Here is a 19,228-nt window from a genome sequence, read left to right on the forward strand (position 1 = left end):
TCCTTTCAAAACCGAAGCCGCGCAGCCCAACACAGTGGGCTTGGGCCCACTGGTTTCGACTCTGCCGCCTACGTCTCCTTCCGCGTGCGCCCCACGGTTTTGCGGGCCTCTCGAGAATGGTTTTCCCCTCATGAAAATTAATGATTCTGAATTTCTGCTAATTAAAAAAATTGTTCAATTCTTCTATTATTTTTATTTCTACGGTGAAATTAATTTATACTAAACTTTCGTCAAATGGGTAACGCCTTAGCAAAATGGGTCAACTATCGTGAATCACCAACAACTGTTCAACTATTCAAAAGCTTCTGAAAATTCCTGATCTAATTGTTGAATTCAATTGCCACTTGTAGGAGTTATAACTAACCTTCTGTCTATTTGTCAACCTATCTAGATAGTAATGTTCTAAAGAGCAACAGTGCATTATTCAAGTAGCATGTGGAACTTTTTAGCTTCTATCTTTTGACCAATATTGGTATTAAATGTCATTAATTAAATGTATTTTTCTAGTCTTTAATATATCACGTTCATTTGAGACATTTTTTTTTAAGAAACCTCGACAATATAAAAATATATGATCTTTAACTTAAAGCAAACATCACAATATACCAAAATTAGTTTATTGTTCATATATCAAATTTCTACACACAAAAATGATCATAATCGCATAACAAACTTATTCACACAAGTTAATTATTTTATTCACGATAATAATCTTATACCCGCTATATGTATGATAGCACACTCCTCATAATATTCAATTATTTTAATCGTGACTAAAATTATTACGTACACATTTTAATTTCTTTATTCAAACTGTTAAACATCATAAAAAATTATCTTTAATATATGTATTACTTAATTTAACATTTAACAATTTAACCTACATGTCAATTTTTTTCACATGTAAAAGCATTTTTTAAATAACGTCAATGTTTATATCTATAATCTACTTTAAAAATTATTAAACAAACCGTGTATCTAAACACTTTCTAAATTATAATTTTTTTAACACAATACAACATACAAAGTCATACTTTCTCCATTCCTTTTTATTTGCTACTTAAGATTATTTCACGCAATTTTTTTTATAAAATAATTAATATCTTACTTTGTATTAAAATTTATTTTCCAGATTTACCCTTCTTTATTTAATTAACTTTTTTATTTGTTAGTTTGTAAATAACAAGGGTATAATAAGAAAAAAAAAGTAATAAATATTTTTAAAAATTTTAAAGTGACAAATGAAAATTATTAGGACAGTGAAAAATAAAAAGAAAGAGCATTTCATTACGCTGTACACATTTGATAATAAATACATTAAATATAAATACAATATAAACTAGAAAAAGAGTATTTTTAACATTTTCAAACAATGATATCCTAAAATTATTTATATTTATAACAAATTTAAAATTAAATAATAACTTCAATTAATAACAATAAAGCCAATAAAATAAGTCTACCCAATGAGATAATCTATAAATACCTTAAAAAAAAAAAGAACTTCAACATTAAATTCAAAACCTTAATAAATTTATGCCTTTTTAGTTCATCCCATTTTGCCTTGAAACACTACTAAAAAGTCTGTTTATATAAACAGATTTACAGACGGATTTTTAGAGCATTACAGATTGTTTTTTCCATTACAGACGGACATAAATCATCTGTAATTTCTGTCTGTAACTTACAGACGGATTTCCGTTTGTAATCCATCGGTGATATATTTTACTATTATTGATATTTTTTTGTTTATATAGATAGTTATTTCCTACTGTTCTTGATTATCACAATTTATAAACAAAATAGAAACTATAGATTCGGCATCTAAACATTCCAAAATGATTTATAAAATATATAATTTAAATGTTATTACAAAGGAAGACAAAAAAGTATCTAAATAATACATTTAAAAATAAAATACAAGTCTTCATCAGGAATAATCTGTATAGTCATAATCCAAAGGAACATCATCATCAGTAGAAGAGGAGTCAGTAGAGGAATGATACATGGAGGTGAAAACCGGTGGTGCTGGAGCTGGTGGAGGAGGAGGAAGAGGTGTTGAGCTGCTTGCTCTCATGAGCTCAAAATAAGCATGCATCTGTTGCATTTGCATATGTTGTTGCATCATCTGCTGTTGGACCTCCTTTTGCATTCTCGATGCCACCTTCTTCTCTATCTTCTTTTCCATTTTCTTTGCCCACTTCTTCTTCCATGCACTTTCTTTGCTCTTCCACATCTCCTCATTCTGCTTCTGGAGTTCTCCATTGAGGGCATGGACCTGAGTGTGGACCATGTCCTCCACATCCTCAAGTGCAAGAGAAGGGGCATCTCCAGTGACAGATGCAGGGGACATGGAGTCTGCAAAGCGGCCCCCCATGCCATAAATGCGACCTTTATAAAGGCCACCCACTGTCTGTGACCACATAGCATCCTCATCTACTGACTCTGAATTCTGAGAAGATGCTTCCTCAAGCCTTTGAATATAGTCATCCTATAGTTCAGTTCAGATAATTAGATATTAGTTTGGAGAACTATTAAATAAGTCGCTAATAATAACATATATTATCAATAACTATGACTTACATATGTGGCCTGAGATCGTGTATCAACCCACAGGTTTTTGTCCTGCCTGCGAGTGCGTGTCTCCTTAAACAACTCTCCAGTAGTAGGTGGCTTCTTCAACGACTTCTCCTGCAATTGGAAATAAATCACAATCTCAAATATGAAATTATAGATAGAGTAAAGTGAATTTTAAAATCACATACCAAGTTCGCCTTAGTGCCAGCCAAAGTCGTAGACCCACCAGTATGCAGTGACCCCCTTTATTAGATGTCATGTTTGTCTTGTTCTTTACAGAGAGATTTTTAAACTCATCCGTACCCCAATACTCTTGCAAGGCATGAAGAAAGTTGGGTGCTATCCAATCAGCAGTAGAAGGGTCCTGGCGAGCCTCAGTGTATATCTGTCTTAGTCGCTTTGCAGTGCGACTCTTCCAGGCCTTGAAAATCATCTTTTCGTCCTGGGGGAAATGGAGAAGTTGCTCTACAGAAACACAATTTCATTAGAAGAGGTAAAAACAGTCATATGTAATTACACTTAGTTAAAATTAATACACTATTATTACCTTCCAATCTTTGAACCATTCCATCTTTGTATCATTTGACACCTTTGCAAAACTTCTGTAAGGCGCATCAAACATCTTCTTAATCGTATCTGTGACCTGATGGAGACCTTTCTGTGGTAGTATCCAACTGATAACACAATAAAATAAAACATAACTACTAACATTCACATTAAATACGCAATGTTAGGCATATTTGATTGAATTACTTACCAAGTGGACCCATCCCATCTCAAAGTTTCTAACGATCTCGATGATGCTTGAGTCTGTGATGACTGTTGCCCGCTTACAGATGGGATAGCAGTGGATCCATCTCCTGTGCCCTGTGTAGACTGTGTGGCCTGTGTAGTAGGGGGTGCAGAGTGTGAAACTCGCTGTACTGGAGGGGGAGGAGCAATATACCCAGAATTGGACACTATGATAAATTGCTCCTGTCCCCTAACCTGGGAGGTCTGCACTATTGCTGGTGTGGACGTCGAAGTCAGAGCGGTAGGTGAAGAAGTGTTGTCACGATCAGTTTGCTGAGTAACACCCTTCTTACCTTTACCTGCCATATCTGAATCAAACCATATATATGTTTAGAGACAAATACTATAATTTGTTTAAAATATGAATAATATTGGTGATAACTCAAATTAAATAATCATGGCAACATAGTAAATTGACAAACCTACTTACTTTACCTCATTTACTCTGATAGTAAATTGACAAATATGGATTTTTCATGCTCATTTCAGGAGGAAGATTAAAAGGTGTAACCACAATAGGCCAATAAGAATATGGTTTATTAAATTGATTGTTTGGAGCAAACCCATCAACACATAACCCTAACCTTATATTTCTAGGATCGGATGCAAACTCAGGATACACTTGATCAAAATGTTGTCAAGCCTGACCATGAGATGGATGAGTCATTATCCCATCACTCCTTTTATTTTCATCATGCCACGTCATGTAAGGAGCTGAACTCATAGACGCATACAACCTTTTTAGCCTAGGAATCAAAGGCAAATAATGCATTCTACTTTTCGGTACATCTTTTTGTTTACCACTTCTACCACCTCTTCTTGGTTTAAACCTAGGTTCTCCACAGAATTTGCAATTGGTCAAAACAGCATCATCTTTGTAATACAACATGCAGCCTTTGAAACAACAATCAATTTTGACTTCTTTTAATCCAAGTTTGGAAACTAATTTTTTGGCTTGGTAAAAGTCCTTTGGGATGGAGTCAGGTTCGAGACTAAACTCACTAATTAATGTAGCCCATTGATCAAATGAACTCTGACTTTGATTGCCTTCTGACTTTATGCTTAACATTCTTATTGCTAAAGATAACTCTGAATGCACACACCCATCCCATAAAGGCTTGTTTGCTGCTTCTAAAACATTATAAAACTTTGCAGCCTCTCCATTAGGTTCTTATTTAGCTTCAAAATCATGAAAAATTCCAAATTGAGGACCAACAGCATCATAAACCATTTCTTGATAACGACAATTGCTTTCTTCCCAACTTATATTACCTACATGACCACCTGATTGTAATATATTTGAATTACCTACTTGATTTTCTAAATTAACTTCTTCCTCATGCTCAGTCCATATCCAATAATCATGTTTAAATCCAAACTTATACAAATCATATCTAATTGAATTAATATCCAAAAATTTTCTACACTTGCACTTAGAACATGGACACCTAACGACCTGATTGGTGATGAATTGCTGCGAATTACAACAGACGCGTATAAATTCTTCTACACCCTCAAAGAATTCAGGTTTTATTCCCCCCCGACTTGGGTGCAACCTATCATACATCCACTGACGATTTTTGAGATACATCTTCCTCAAGAACTATATAAACCTAATACAAATATACAATGTGGTATCAACCTTCTAAAATACATTACAGAAATTTTTAATATAAATTTTGGCAGAATCTCCCCTAATACATGTTAATTTCCTTACTTTTGTTTACCATTTTTTTTACAAAAATGAAAATTTCACCTAAAATCAACTAATAAATTATATAACAATAAATTATTTGATACATCAAACATAAACACATCACAATCCTAAACCGTTCTAGAGCACATCTCCTTGTAACTCCACAACATGCATATTCTACAAACTTCACAAATACAAACAATCCCACAGCACACAATAATCAGGTTCGGAGAAGGACCTCTACGCCCTTCCCCCCAGTCATACAATCTTCAATCCTACAACTCTATCTTAGAAATTTTAAGTCTCTAAAAAATATAAAAAATTAAAAAACTAAACCGATTAAAAGTTAGAGTATCGTACCAGGAATACAATGATGCAAAAAAAACTTTCAAATGGTTGCTCTAATCACTCGCAATAGCCAAAACACTGAGCTCCTAGAGAGAGAGAGAGAGGGGGGGGAGCGAGAGAGCGAGAGAGAGAGGGTTCTGATAATGGGTTTAATGAAACGGTGCGTTTCAGGTGGCAAATTACAGAAGGATTTTTCCGTCTGTAAATGCGTCAATCCAATTTACAGACGAAAAAATCCGTCTGTAATTTGCCACCTGAAAGGTTAGTTAAAACCGCCATATTTACAGACAAAAAAAATCTGTCCGTAATTTTCTGCTATAATATTTCCTCCTATTTTCAAATTACAGACGGAAAAATCCGTCTGTAATTGCTGTCTATAACGTTTGGCGCCAAAAGGCGGGCTAAATACAGACGGATTTTACAGACAGATTAAAATCTGTCTGTATTACAGATGGATTTTACAGACAGATTTACAGACGGATGTTTCAGAAAAAAAAAAATTATTCTACAAATCCGCCTGTAAAGCTGTCCGTAATACAGAAGGATTAAAATCCGTCTGTAAAATTCGTCTGTATTAAGCACTTTTCTAGTAGTGAACCCTTACAAATCTTCGAACAAGTTAGCAAGTTATATGCAACATGCATTGTCTTCTTTTAATTAAATATACTTTTAAGTAATATTTATTTTAAATAATTTATCATTTATACAATCAAAATTAATAATTTATTTTGTTATAATTTATTAACACAATTAATATTTAATTCTAAATTATGATTAAAAAAATTATATAAGTGAGACTATTATAATTGAAGATATATTTTGTTTTCAAAAATATTAAATAATTGAGATTATATTTATTTTAAATATTTAAGGTTAGTTGGAGTTTATGTTTTAATTTTGATATTTAAAGTAATTTGATGATGTTTTAAATTTAAAATTTATGTATAAATATTTGATATTTTAAATTTCAATATATTTAAAAATATCAATATATTTTTTAACATTTATTGCATATTATTTTTTAAAAAATCGCAAAACAAACCGTTTGATATTCAATACCTGTCAACCATTTTACCTAATGATACCCTACCTTGCAATGTGCAACTTTCACAATTGTAAAATGATTTTTTATTACCTACATTCTATAAATAAGAAAAATGAAAAAAGTATAACAATAAAGAATACAAATATTTTAATAGTTAAAGATGCAAATAATTATAAACTAATATCATATAAAATAAGATAAATTTAAGTAAAGAAGAAAGGCTCTTGAAATAATTAATATCATGATAAACAGTTTAACTAAAAAATATAGAATCACCACTTTCTATTTTACCATAAAATACTTTGTTTATTATTACTATTTTAACAATTTTGTACATAAAAATATTTTTTAAAGCAAAAAATCACAAATTGTTTTAAATTTTAAATGATATCGCTTACTGATAACGACTGCTACTAGTTTGATAAAATATCGTATAAAATAAAGTTTAAATATAAAACTTTTTACTAGATAAATCAATATCATAAACACGAATACAATAAAACTTTACATTATAGTGTAAATTTTGAAGTTCTTAAAAAACGTTTAATCAGATTAATACATAATTAATTTTTATCATTTATTAAATAATATTATTTAAGTATTTTTATTATATATTTTTTTATCATTTTGATTTTTTCACAATTCTTTTGTTAATATTTTCTTTTGCATTTCTAAAATATTATTTTTATGATTTCTATTTTTTTTTGTCAATCTTTTCTACTATTCATTCTAATATAGATTTTGCTACAATTTTTATTTAATTTTTATATAATATTATATTATTTAGTGATATGTATTATGATTTTTTCGATTTCTAATATATAATCATTGGGAAAAAAAAATTATAATATCATACGTTACGCATTATATTATTCTGATACTATGATGCTGTTATTTCATGTGTCTATATTTCATATTTAAGTCATAAGGAAGCAATGGTTTAGGGTTTGGTTGGGATGGCGAAGTTCAATGTGGTGCAGAAGCGAAGGAGAGCTCTAATAGCAGAGAAGAAGAGACAGGTTCACGGAGACCCATCCACCGGCAAGCTCAAAATCAAGGACCAACCCCTTTCTCTATCTGGAAAACGCAAGCGCAAGCTCTTCAAAAGATGGCGCCGGGTACTCTCTCTCTTCTCTCGCTCGAGCCTGAGAATTATGCTTACTTTCTTTTGCTTTTGCGTTTTCACTTTTCAGGAGCAAAAAGAAGCCCTACAGGATGGTTTGGTAAGCATGGAAGATGTTCAAATGGCAGTTGCTGAAGGTAGCTGCAATTCATTCTCTAATTTTTCCCTATATTTTTTTTAATACAATGCGATTCTCTTACTTTCGCTTTTGTCATGGACGAATAAAATTTTATGTATTTGGTATGCTAAACTAAAACCCAAAATACATGTTTGATGGATTCGCTTAAGCTGATGTTCTTTGATTTTGCGAGCAGGGGATACCAAAGATACCCGTAAATCTTCAGGAAAAATTCACCTGAAGAAGAGCGTGAAACTAAAACAGCTGAAGCGCAAAGGTTAGTCTGCTGTGCTTAAGTTTTTTGTTCTGTCTTGCACTAGTTTGTGTGTATGGGTACCGGAGTATGGAAAATTTTCCTAAAAGTTGGGGTACACATGCTCTTTTATGCACTATCCTTGATTAATTATTGAACTTGAACTAGTCCATGAATAAAGATGCATAAAGGAGCACTGACACGAATAATTTGGAGTGAAGACCTCATTAACTGTTTACAAACAACTAATTGAAATGAATTTCTTGCCTTAAGAGTCGACCAATGTATCAATAGTCTTCAACAGAACTGTTTCTGATTCAATGCAGTTATTATAATCATTAGCAATCCCCTTTGAAAATCTGTTTAGTCGTTCATGGCTAAGGCTATACTAACTTGCCTTGTTTTATGAGATGAACTAGCTTCTCAATATATGCCTTCTCCTTATGTAAAATTTCAGTTTGAAGGGCATTATAAAATTAGGAATATAGCTGAAGATATTTGTTGTATACACGATTGCTTTGACAACATATGAAATGTGTTAGAAATTAGAACTATTTTCAGTTCATGTATCACATGCTAAAATGATTTTAGTTGTAGTACCCTGAGTCTATAGAGTGTCTATATATGTATGGATGTTTTTAATAATGGAAATACTGAAGAAGAAACTGTTTTCATTCTCTCTAAAATATTCTCCTCCATATGTAGCTCCATCCTGAATCTCCCACTAAATTTAACAGAATGCTAGCAACATTGAGAAGCAGAGTCAGAAAAAAGCCTATCTATTTTCCTCAACTCATGATATATTTACAAGTTGTATTAGTATTTTTTTTTTCTCCATTTCATCCTTGCAGCCCTTTTTCTCTATTCACAATACCATTCCAATGTAGCAGTGAGTGGATTTAAGCTTCTCACTGTCTTAGAAACTTGAGTGCTCTGGTGACTAGTATCTTTGAGCCTTGTTGTATACTAATTCTAAAGTTTAGCCCAAAGTTCATTTGTTATAAAATGATATATCTTATATCTTAGATCCTTGATAGTCTTAACAAGTTTGATCTCACCTTGTAATATGATCAATACTAAAAAAACTTGTACCACTATCTTTGAGTTGGCAAGGCAAACATATTCTGTGAAAAAGCTTATTTCAACGTTTTTTCATTTAGCTTATCAAAATAAGCTCTTTTTAGTTTACGTTAAAAAGTTTTATAGTCAAATTTATGGTATAAATCCCTTATGTAATAGGAACTCATTGAATAAGGGCCTAATTTAGCTATTACCCAAACTCACCCTTAGAATATACAAAAGGGTAAAATATATTTTGGGACTGAATGGATGAAGATTGGACAAAGACATTTCAAGTAAAATTTACCGCTGTGTTACATTAGAATTTAGAATGACATTTGTATCAAGCTTCACAAATTATATTAAGGGTTTGAAAGATTCCCGCTGGAGTTTGATTTAATCTAGTCTAGATTAAGTCAAGACATGTTTTCTCTGCTTCGGGCTTACTCAAGTGAGGATTACCTTCTAGAATGAGAAAAAACATGAAACCAGAGACAATGGGGTTAGCTTTGAGGATATAGAGGGGACGGTCCATACTACTATAGCCATCTGCTGTGTTTGGGATGGATTCAAGAGCTGAGCCATTCAACACACGATGACGCATGCCCTAGCTGCATTTGATCATGTCTGAAGTTGAAATACACACACACACACATAGAAGTAATGAATTTGGTTGTACTGTAAATTACTTGTACACTTATGCCTTATTGTGGTGCCAGTCCGATGTCGTGTTCACAGCTACAATACTAGAGGTAAGATAACTGTTACATCAATCAATCACATAGGCAAAATGATAGGATGAAATGGATTTGATTATATAGGATCTGGTGGTAGCTGTGTAGAACTTTAGTGATTGCATAATGAGTATGCCAAGAAGGTTTGGCAAAGTGGGAACTTAAGGGTACAAAATACAGAAATAGTCGTGCTCTTTTAAAAGGTTCAATTGTAGGTAAGATTGAGTAATGTATAACTTCCCAGTTGGGGAGTGGAACATTTTAAAAATAACCTTAAATTGTACAAAATGTTGTGCATTTTAATGTTTAATTAATATTTATGTTGACATTGTGCAGGAAAGAACAACAGAAAATCTGATGAGCCCGCTGCTGATATTTCGGCTGATGCAATGGTGGAGTAAATGTGATAAGTTTTCATATTCTACATACATTGTTATTTTGCTGTCCGGTGGAGATTGGAGCTGCGCAGGAAATGCATGGGGAAAAAGGGGTTGGGGGGGGGGGGGTGGAATTTTATTATCTTGTTGGTAGGGTGGAGGATAGAACATAGAAAGAGGTAAAGATATGATGGTATGAAATGTTGTAACCTTTTAATTGAGTGATTAATAGCTCTTCATATTTTCTTTCTTTTATTAACCAACCTGAATTGATGAATGGAAGTCTTATACTATAGAATAGCGAAAATGATTCTAATCTTGACTGCACAACATACCCGGCAATCGAAAATCATGTGTGACGCACACGGTCCAATGATCTTGGATAGTACGATGAACTGCATCAATAAGATGGGAGAATTAGTTTGGTATTTAAAATTAGGGTGATAATTGCTCGTTCAGCGTTAAGATATTGATAGTGTGAAGTTAGGGTGTTGGGGAATTTTATTATTTTCTTACATCAAATGTCATGTTTGATTTGGACTAAAATTGTTAATCGGAAAAATTCCTTGATTTTATATAGATGTCATTTTAACACGAAAGAACCTGTTCTAATGTCCGGGTTTCGTTGCCCCATTTTGTCCAAGGGCTATCTTGGGTATCACGAGGAGCTTTCTTTTTGAAGATGACAGTGATAGTGATCAGAGTGCTAATATAATAGCCTTCTTATATTTCAGAGTAGGTGGAGACACAAGATAATATATGGTTTGCAGTACGTTTATATGTTCTTCAAATTACTACTATGGTTGTATTTTTGTGTAAATATAAACGTCAGACGACCACTAACTTTTATAATAGACAGCCACTTAAGAGGCAAAATCTTATGATAAACAACCAATAATAAAGAAATCTGGATCCGGCTATTTTTGTGAATAATGGTGCACTGAAATTACCCCCTTGAAATATTGCATTTATTCTCGAGCTGATACTCGGTGAGTTAGATAACTTTACGTGGCACATGACGAAGTTTTATCCACTTTTAGCTTTCAAAAATTGACTAGATTGCGTTTGTGGGACCTACAGTGTTGCATTATTTTAATCTCAAAATAGATGTTTATTCACACTATAGTCTGAAACCTCACTGATCGTGTTTAAGTAAGTTCAAATAAGTCCTAATTTGTTGATCTCTTTTTCTATGGCATTTAAAAATCTTACATAACAATGTACTTAAGAGTGGTGGAAAACTGAAGTGGTTGCAAATAGTGGGGTTCCTCAAGTAGCATGTTCTATTGTAAATTGGTATTAAATTGAAGTTTGATTTATCTTAAAGGCTGAAGAGATCATTGATATATTTTCTTAAATCTTACATTACATCTTTGGGATGACACTCCATAATTAGAGGAAAAGAAAAGAAGGGAGGGGTTCATCTTGTCCGTTCTTTTTTGTACAAGGGAGAGTAAGAATAGGGTGTCACAGGTATTGAGTGAAGCGAATTGTATTGTCTCTGAAATTAACCTTACCCATTATTTACTTGCGTAAATTTCTCTCGAATTTTGTGATTTGGTGTTAGAAATATGGTGTCTATGACCAAGAGAGAATGAATGGATGATATAAATGTAGGAGCTCCGTGAATTTCTTATTCTCTCTCTCCAAATTTAAAATGGGCAAAATGGGAAGTGAGAATCCAACGGTCCTGATTCCGTGAGAAGGTTGTTATATTAATTTGAATAATTTGGTGCATTTTGTCACTAACACTGAGAATCTCTCTTCCATCCTCTCCTCTCCTCTCTCGCCCTCGCCCTCCGCATTTCCCAAGGTAGGTATTCTTCGCGCATTCTCATCGCCTCAGCAATAGCATCAATCACATCACATTCTGAAATTTTCAATTCATCTACGCCTTGTTTACTGATACATTTCGATTTTATTAATCAATTCTCATTGCCATTGCGTTTGAGTTATTTAGATTTGTAGCGGATGGGGCTGGATCTGTCATGTTAGGGTCATTTGCGCCGTTAATCTCTATGCCAGCTTGTTGGCTGTTTTGTAATTACTCATAAATTGCATGCTCCTTGTTCTGCGTTTCCACGGACACAATAAATCTAAAACCAAATTGATATATCATTACGGCATCTGTCATCTGTCTTGGACATGTACAAGGCTTGATTTATTTTTTATTTGTTCTATATGTGGATAATTTATTTGCGAGTGAATTCTCGGTGTTTCGATGATGAAACTACGCAGTTGAATAATTTGTTGTTTATCCAGCAGAGCAGATATTAGAAGATGGCAGACGCTGAGGATATTCAACCTCTTGTTTGTGACAATGGAACTGGAATGGTTAAGGTACTGAATGGATCTTTTTCCGATTGTTCCTTTTCTTGGAAATTATTTACACTTTCAATGGAATTGCAATTTATGTTTTCAGGCAGGATTTGCTGGAGATGATGCCCCGCGTGCTGTGTTTCCTAGCATTGTAGGTCGTCCTCGTCACACTGGTGTGATGGTTGGCATGGGCCAGAAGGATGCATATGTTGGTGATGAGGCACAGTCTAAACGTGGTATTCTGACTCTTAAGTACCCCATTGAGCATGGTATTGTTAGCAATTGGGATGATATGGAGAAGATTTGGCATCATACCTTCTACAATGAGCTTCGTGTGGCCCCAGAAGAGCATCCAGTTCTGTTGACGGAGGCTCCTCTCAACCCCAAGGCTAACCGTGAGAAGATGACCCAAATCATGTTTGAGACTTTTAATGCCCCTGCTATGTATGTGGCCATTCAGGCTGTCCTTTCACTTTATGCTAGTGGTCGTACAACCGGTAAGATATTCTTCATAACTATCTCGTTTTTATTAGGTTCCGGTTGTAGTTTTAGCTTATTGATAAGATTGAGACTCGCATTATTAGTTTGCTCATCGACCGGTTCGCTTCTTCGCATATTATTATGTAATCGACGAGTTTTCTCATTTCCTCATTTCCAATACAGTGATCTATTTTCCTTCTTTTTGCAGGTATTGTATTGGATTCTGGTGATGGTGTCAGCCACACAGTCCCTATCTACGAGGGTTATGCCCTCCCACATGCCATCCTTCGTCTTGATTTGGCTGGTCGTGACCTCACTGATTTCTTGATGAAGATTCTGACTGAACGTGGATATTCTTTTACCACCTCAGCAGAGCGTGAAATTGTGAGGGATATGAAGGAGAAGCTGGCTTACATTGCCCTTGACTATGAGCAAGAGCTAGAGACAGCCAAGACCAGCTCCGCAGTGGAGAAGAGCTATGAGTTGCCTGATGGGCAGGTTATCACTATTGGTGCTGAGCGTTTCAGGTGTCCAGAGGTGTTGTTCCAGCCATCCATGGTAGGAATGGAAGCAGCTGGCATTCATGAAACAACATACAACTCCATAATGAAATGTGATGTTGACATCAGGAAAGACCTGTACGGTAACATTGTCCTTTCAGGAGGTACAACCATGTTCCCAGGCATTGCTGATAGAATGAGCAAGGAAATTTCTGCATTAGCTCCCAGCAGCATGAAGATCAAGGTGGTAGCACCCCCTGAGAGAAAGTACAGTGTCTGGATTGGAGGTTCTATCTTGGCATCCCTAAGTACCTTCCAGCAGGTCTGTTCTGTTATTTAATTCATCTATTTCTCTGAATATGGTTGTGACCTGCCTTTGTGTGCTAGCTAATAATACAAAATGTTGTTTGAGTGCAGATGTGGATTGCTAAGGCAGAGTACGATGAGTCTGGACCATCAATTGTGCATAGAAAGTGCTTCTAATTTGTTCGAGTAATAGGGTTATTGAAGGAAAAGACTGCTGCTTTATTCCTCTGGAAGAAGTGCTGCTTGTAACCCTTTCATTCTATTCTAACTTTTTGTTATCCGTTCATGTTATTCTCTGGAGTGATGATTTGGAGAAGGCGAGGAGTTTGTCAAAATGGTCCAATTTTTCAGTATTATTATATATTTTGATTTTTTTTTTCGGCATTCATTATGCGTCTCAATTAGCTGAATTGTCAATTGAACTACGCATGCATGCCTGTTCTTTGTAATGCAAAATTATGATCTCGATCTTTTGATTTACATATTTTGATAGCTGTTTTGCAAGGCGAATTGGCTAAGCAAATTTAGGCTAATATCATTGCTATTAAGTAAGATATGGGGTTATGATCTATGTTTGAGCCTATGAAAATTTAGGGAGAATTTCTCTGCATACCAGTCCTGTATGTACCATGGATATGCGCACAAGCTCCCCAATAAAAGATTGTCCTTGGATCCTGAAATCTTGCACTAGCTCATAAGAATTTCTGAAATTGTGATTTCAAATCTTTTTGGATATGGATCCAAGTGGATGATAACCAACTAATGGTGGACCAAGCATATTAAAAGATATAAAATATCCTTAATTTTACTCTAAATCTTTTAGGAAACAAATTACTGTCAAATGAAATTTTAAGATGCTAAGCAGGAAATTTAATTTATATTTTTAAGAAATTATAACACTATTTATTAAAATACATACTGATTTAAATGACCATTTACTTAATATTATTTTTAATAAAATCTTGTAATTAATGATAAAAAAATTATTATATATTTTTGTAATTTATACGTTCAAACTCTACTTTTTAAAAAAGTTTCTCTCTCATTTTTCATCGTAGAATTATATACTACACGGATTAAAGAATTTTTTAACATGACAAATCAAGAAAATAACAAAATTGATTAATATTTATTCATATTTAAATAATTTCTTTTGCATAAAAAATGTTTATCTTTGTTGGGAAGGAAATAATTTAAATCAAGAAAAATCTTTTTTATCTTTTGCATAAAAAAATAAATGACAAAGACTGATGCATATATATATATATATATATATATATATATATATAATTCTAGTTTTTGTTGGGAAGGAAAAAAAATAAATGAATTTTATTAGAAATAATTTCCATTAAGTTAAGAATATAATTTTAACGATAGTTTAAGGTAATTAATAATTGGCCTTTTGAATTTAATGAACATTATATTTTTAGTAAAAATAGTTGTTTTGTTCTTTTTTATAAAATAACTATAATTAAGCTGTCTAAGATATATATATATATATATATATATATATATATATATTAAAAAAATGTTAATGTCATAAAAAAATTAAATATGAGAATTTTAAAAATTAATTTTTTCCTATTATTTGAAACAAATATTAAACATTACTTATTCTTTATTCTTCTACTCTTTCAATTTTTTTATAAAATATATATTTTTTACTTTATTGAGCCTTAATATTATTTTTACCTAAAAATTTTAAATAATCTTGAAAATATATAATATTTTATATTAATATACTAGTGTTCGTGTTCATGCAACTTACAATATAAATTATAATTTTTAAGTTAATAATTATAATATATAATATCAAATATTTTTAGTAAATTTTTCATATAAATTTATTTTGTTTAAATTCTTTCAATTTATTTCTTTCATTAACTTATAATTAGTTTACAACATAAAAAATGTAAAATAAATTTTTGAGTATTATGTGTGAAAGATAAAAAGATAATATATTTTACAACTGATAACTAATCCTTAATGAAATATATGAATATATATTTTATATTTTCCTCTATTTAATATATATATATATATATATATATATATATATAGAGAGAGAGAGAGAGAGAGAGAGAGAGAATGATTTTTTTTTATCATTTATTAAAATTTAATATATTTTAAATTTTTTTATTTAAAATATAGAAAAAAAAACCAAAAATTGAAAAACTTAATAAAAAGTAATTAAAAATATATATAGATGAAATAAATTAAACTTTAAGAAAAAGAAATCAAGGAAGTAATTAAATTAAAGATATTCCTAAAAATATAAATTCAAGAAGATCTCATATGACAATTTATTATTATTTTTCAACATATGAACATAAATAAAAATTTAAAAGATTAAAAATGTAAAAAAAATATACATAAATAATAAAAATAATATTAAATATTAATTGAAATAATTAAATTGAAATTTTTTAAAAAATCATTTGATAAATTTAATGGGAAAAATTTTAATATTATAATACAGATGCTAATAATTATTTTCTTACTCAATTTGTTTCATTGAATTTATTTTAATTGAATAATATTCTTATAATGCTATTTACCTTAATCTCTCGTAGCAAAGGTTGACTAATTTATCAATTTAAAAATTACCAATAATATCACAGGTAATAAAAAACTGATTATCCAATATTTCCTTTTAATATTAATATTAATCAAAATTAAAATAATAAATTTATTACCTAAAAAGTTTTATATTTGTAAAAAGAACACAAAAAAGGATAATTATTAAAAATGTCAATTTAGGACCCATTTGTTTATATATTTTTATGAAAATTTTAAGAAAAAAATAAAGTCAAATTATAATAGTAAAAACTTTTAAAATATTATAGGGAAGAGTAACATACGACATTTAAATATGATAGAATGGTGGTGCTCACTATCCAAAATTTTTTTCCATCATTAATCCTTAAAAGAGAAATATAAAATTGCCCAGCAAATATAATAGAATTCACTACAAGGGCACACAAGAAAAAACTAAATGGGTGTGGCATCAAATAGTATTATTGTCAATTAATACTGAATAAGGGTGCTAAACAGGCAAATTTAAAATTTGCATTGCCTAAACAAAATGAGAATTGTAGAATATATATAGCGGCGGCAAGGCATAAATACAAGAGACATAAACAAGTGTGAAGCTAATATCAAAGATGGAGAGTGTGGCTGCTGAGCGAAGGAGCGCTGAGGGAAAGAGGAAAAATGAAACATTCTCGGAAGAAACAAAAGACACTGTTTCTAAAATAAAACGCAATAGATATCGCCGCCGCGCCGGAAATGAACCAACGTTGTGCACAATCCATGATCGGACATCCCCCGGCTATGGGTGGCTGCTCCCCGGGTGGGTAGCCGAAGAACGTCACATGATGTCTGGCAGGGTTTATAGGGTAATCTCATCTAACTCTTTCTTTTCGTTTATATTCACTTCATTTTATTACAAATCGTTTATATAACCTTGGATTTTATTTTTTATCTATTTCGATGTATCGATTTAGCCGTGTTTGGTACTAATCTTTAAAAATTATAAAGTTTTTTTTTTTCAACAAAACAATTATAAAGCCAGGAAACTGAAATTACAATTGAGATTGAAAGTTCGTAAGTTAAGAAGTGATGATAGGATAGAAAACAACAGCCCAAACACTTCACTCTTTTGAGAAAAAAAAATGATGAAAATTCTTCAGACACAGACAACATGTTGACCATTTCATTATTAGTTTACTGTTTCTTGTATGTTAAAATTGCATATGATAATGTTAAATTTATATTATTTGCATTGTGTATTGATGTGATACAATATGATATATTATACAAAAAAATATTAACCTCTATATATGCAGTATGCTAATGTTAGAGTGCTCCAAATAATTCTTATCAAATATGAAATCAAATAAGAAATTGTAAGAAAATAAGCAATCAATCCTAAGAAATATTTAGCGATATAAATTATATTCAAAGATATAATCAATAGATTATGAGATTTTTTTAATACTTATTCTAATGATTTCTTGTGCAGTACTACTATGATCCGGAAGGACATCAATATAGAAGCCAAAGTGAGGTTACAGCTGCATGGGAGAAATCTGGGTTGGTTGTCATTGACAACTAACTATGAAGATATGTTAGACTTTGGTCGTTGATGGCACTAGGCATCTTATGTTTCATTACTTGTGTGCCCTAGATATTAACAAGTATATTCCATTTCATAAACTGAATGTTGTGTTTAAATAAAAATTCATTTTTACTGAAATGAAGCTGACAATTAAGTTGATCATTCAAAATGCTTTTAAGCCATACATATAGTCTAAGATTAATAGTAAAAGGCACTACAGTAAAATATTATTTGTTCACCCAAACAAATAATTGACCCATTTACTAAACAATATTCATAATCAACTGGAGATTTATTCCAAACGTTGTCTTTCATACTTAACAATATTCATAATGCGAGTACCTTGACATCTGTAGTTCGAAATTAACCAAAAAAGAAAGGCTTGTGTATATCTTGTGCTTTTGCCCTTTCGTCTCGACACATGGTTTCATTTTGCTTATAAATAAAAAATTAGCTTAAGAGAGTAATAATGTTCTGATCTTTTAAAGAATATTTCCCTCGTACTCTTAAATAACACTTAACATTTCACACAAGTCCACAAGTCCATGAAACCCCAATCAACCCACAACAGTCACATACAAGAACGCTTATGTATAGATATTTCATGTCAATTAGAAATATAATTAGAATATTTTTTTATATGGTTTAACGGATCATTATTTTATGAATTAATTTTTTAAAATGAGTTAGGCTTCATTGTTTAATATAATAAAATAGTATTCAATTAATGTTGGACCAAACTTTAGGAAACGAGTTTAGGTCATTTTTTTAATAATTACTTCAACATAAATCCAAAATCGTCAAGCATCAACGTTATGGTGGAGAGGCAAACGCATCACAGACTGCAAATACACATCTGAATCATTATCGTAACAGAAATATTACTATGTTATTTCGTTTGTTTATCATTTCTGAAAGCATATTTGATCGAAAAGACTTTTACTAGAAATTTTATAAATATATGCCGTAAATTTCTGAAAGAACATAAAGTTGGCACAAATATAAAAAAGCACGTAAGGTTGAAATGTAGTTTTGAAAGTCACCTCTATATGAATGAAAGCACAAAATGGATGTGGCTGAGAATGTTTTAAAAGTTCATTAGTAGGCTTTAGCAGAAGCTTCTTTTACAAAGATTGTCTTTGGTCATTTTAAACTTAAAGGGCGCTGCTGTCTACCATCCTTCATAATTCGACATCCATATCTTTTGGCATTAGTTGTCCAAAAAGTTAGCATGCGCCCCTCTTTATTATTGTGCAATTATGCAAGATATACATATATAAGATAAAGTTGAAATGACCCAACACACACACGCACATATATATATTACCCTAAACAAATTTAATTAATAAAAGTTTTGATCATGTATGATTGCAGTTATCTT

The 19,228-nt window shown here is 31.7% G+C and overlaps 2 protein-coding genes across 3 annotated transcripts; both read left to right on the forward strand.

The window, feature by feature from the left end:
* The first annotated feature begins 7,373 nt into the window (after positions 1-7,373).
* LOC113868002 lies at positions 7,374-10,221 on the forward strand. The gene is made up of 4 exons (XM_027503550.1): positions 7,374-7,576; positions 7,652-7,718; positions 7,896-7,976; positions 10,082-10,221. The coding sequence occupies exons 1-4, from the start codon at positions 7,415-7,417 to the stop codon at positions 10,144-10,146; spliced, it is 375 nt and encodes a 124-aa protein (XP_027359351.1). The 5' UTR covers positions 7,374-7,414; the 3' UTR covers positions 10,147-10,221.
* A 1,648-nt stretch (positions 10,222-11,869) lies between these two features.
* Positions 11,870-14,276, forward strand: LOC113867620 (actin-1). 2 transcript variants are annotated; one of them, XM_027503020.1, is made up of 5 exons: positions 11,870-11,935; positions 12,388-12,462; positions 12,545-12,938; positions 13,130-13,743; positions 13,839-14,276. In XM_027503020.1, exons 2-5 carry the CDS (start codon positions 12,403-12,405, stop codon positions 13,902-13,904), a joined length of 1,134 nt encoding a protein of 377 aa, XP_027358821.1. In that variant the 5' UTR covers positions 11,870-11,935; positions 12,388-12,402; the 3' UTR covers positions 13,905-14,276. The 2 variants fall into 2 exon arrangements, with proteins under 2 accessions (XP_027358821.1, XP_027358820.1); XM_027503019.1 differs by having other exon boundaries at positions 11,875-11,919; positions 12,358-12,462.
* The last annotated feature ends 4,952 nt before the right edge of the window (positions 14,277-19,228 follow it).

The sequence above is a fragment of the Abrus precatorius genome, unplaced genomic scaffold (assembly GCF_003935025.1).
Source record: "Abrus precatorius isolate BTA unplaced genomic scaffold, Abrus_2018 Scaffold5, whole genome shotgun sequence".
Classification (NCBI taxonomy): Eukaryota; Viridiplantae; Streptophyta; class Magnoliopsida; order Fabales; family Fabaceae; genus Abrus; species Abrus precatorius.

Excerpts from the sequence above, each read along its gene's own strand:
- LOC113868002 (XM_027503550.1), top strand. The coding sequence starts at position 7,415 with ATGGCGAAGTTCAATGTGGTGCAGAAGCGAAGGAGAGCTCTAATAGCA. Across the intron at positions 7,577-7,651 it reads TCTTCAAAAGATGGCGCCGG|GAGCAAAAAGAAGCCCTACA; the intron begins GTACTCTCTCTC and ends TTCACTTTTCAG. Across the intron at positions 7,977-10,081 it reads AAAACAGCTGAAGCGCAAAG|GAAAGAACAACAGAAAATCT; the intron begins GTTAGTCTGCTG and ends GACATTGTGCAG.
- LOC113867620 (XM_027503020.1), top strand. The coding sequence starts at position 12,403 with ATGGCAGACGCTGAGGATATTCAACCTCTTGTTTGTGACAATGGAACT. Across the intron at positions 12,463-12,544 it reads ATGGAACTGGAATGGTTAAG|GCAGGATTTGCTGGAGATGA; the intron begins GTACTGAATGGA and ends TTATGTTTTCAG. Across the intron at positions 13,744-13,838 it reads CCCTAAGTACCTTCCAGCAG|ATGTGGATTGCTAAGGCAGA; the intron begins GTCTGTTCTGTT and ends GTTTGAGTGCAG.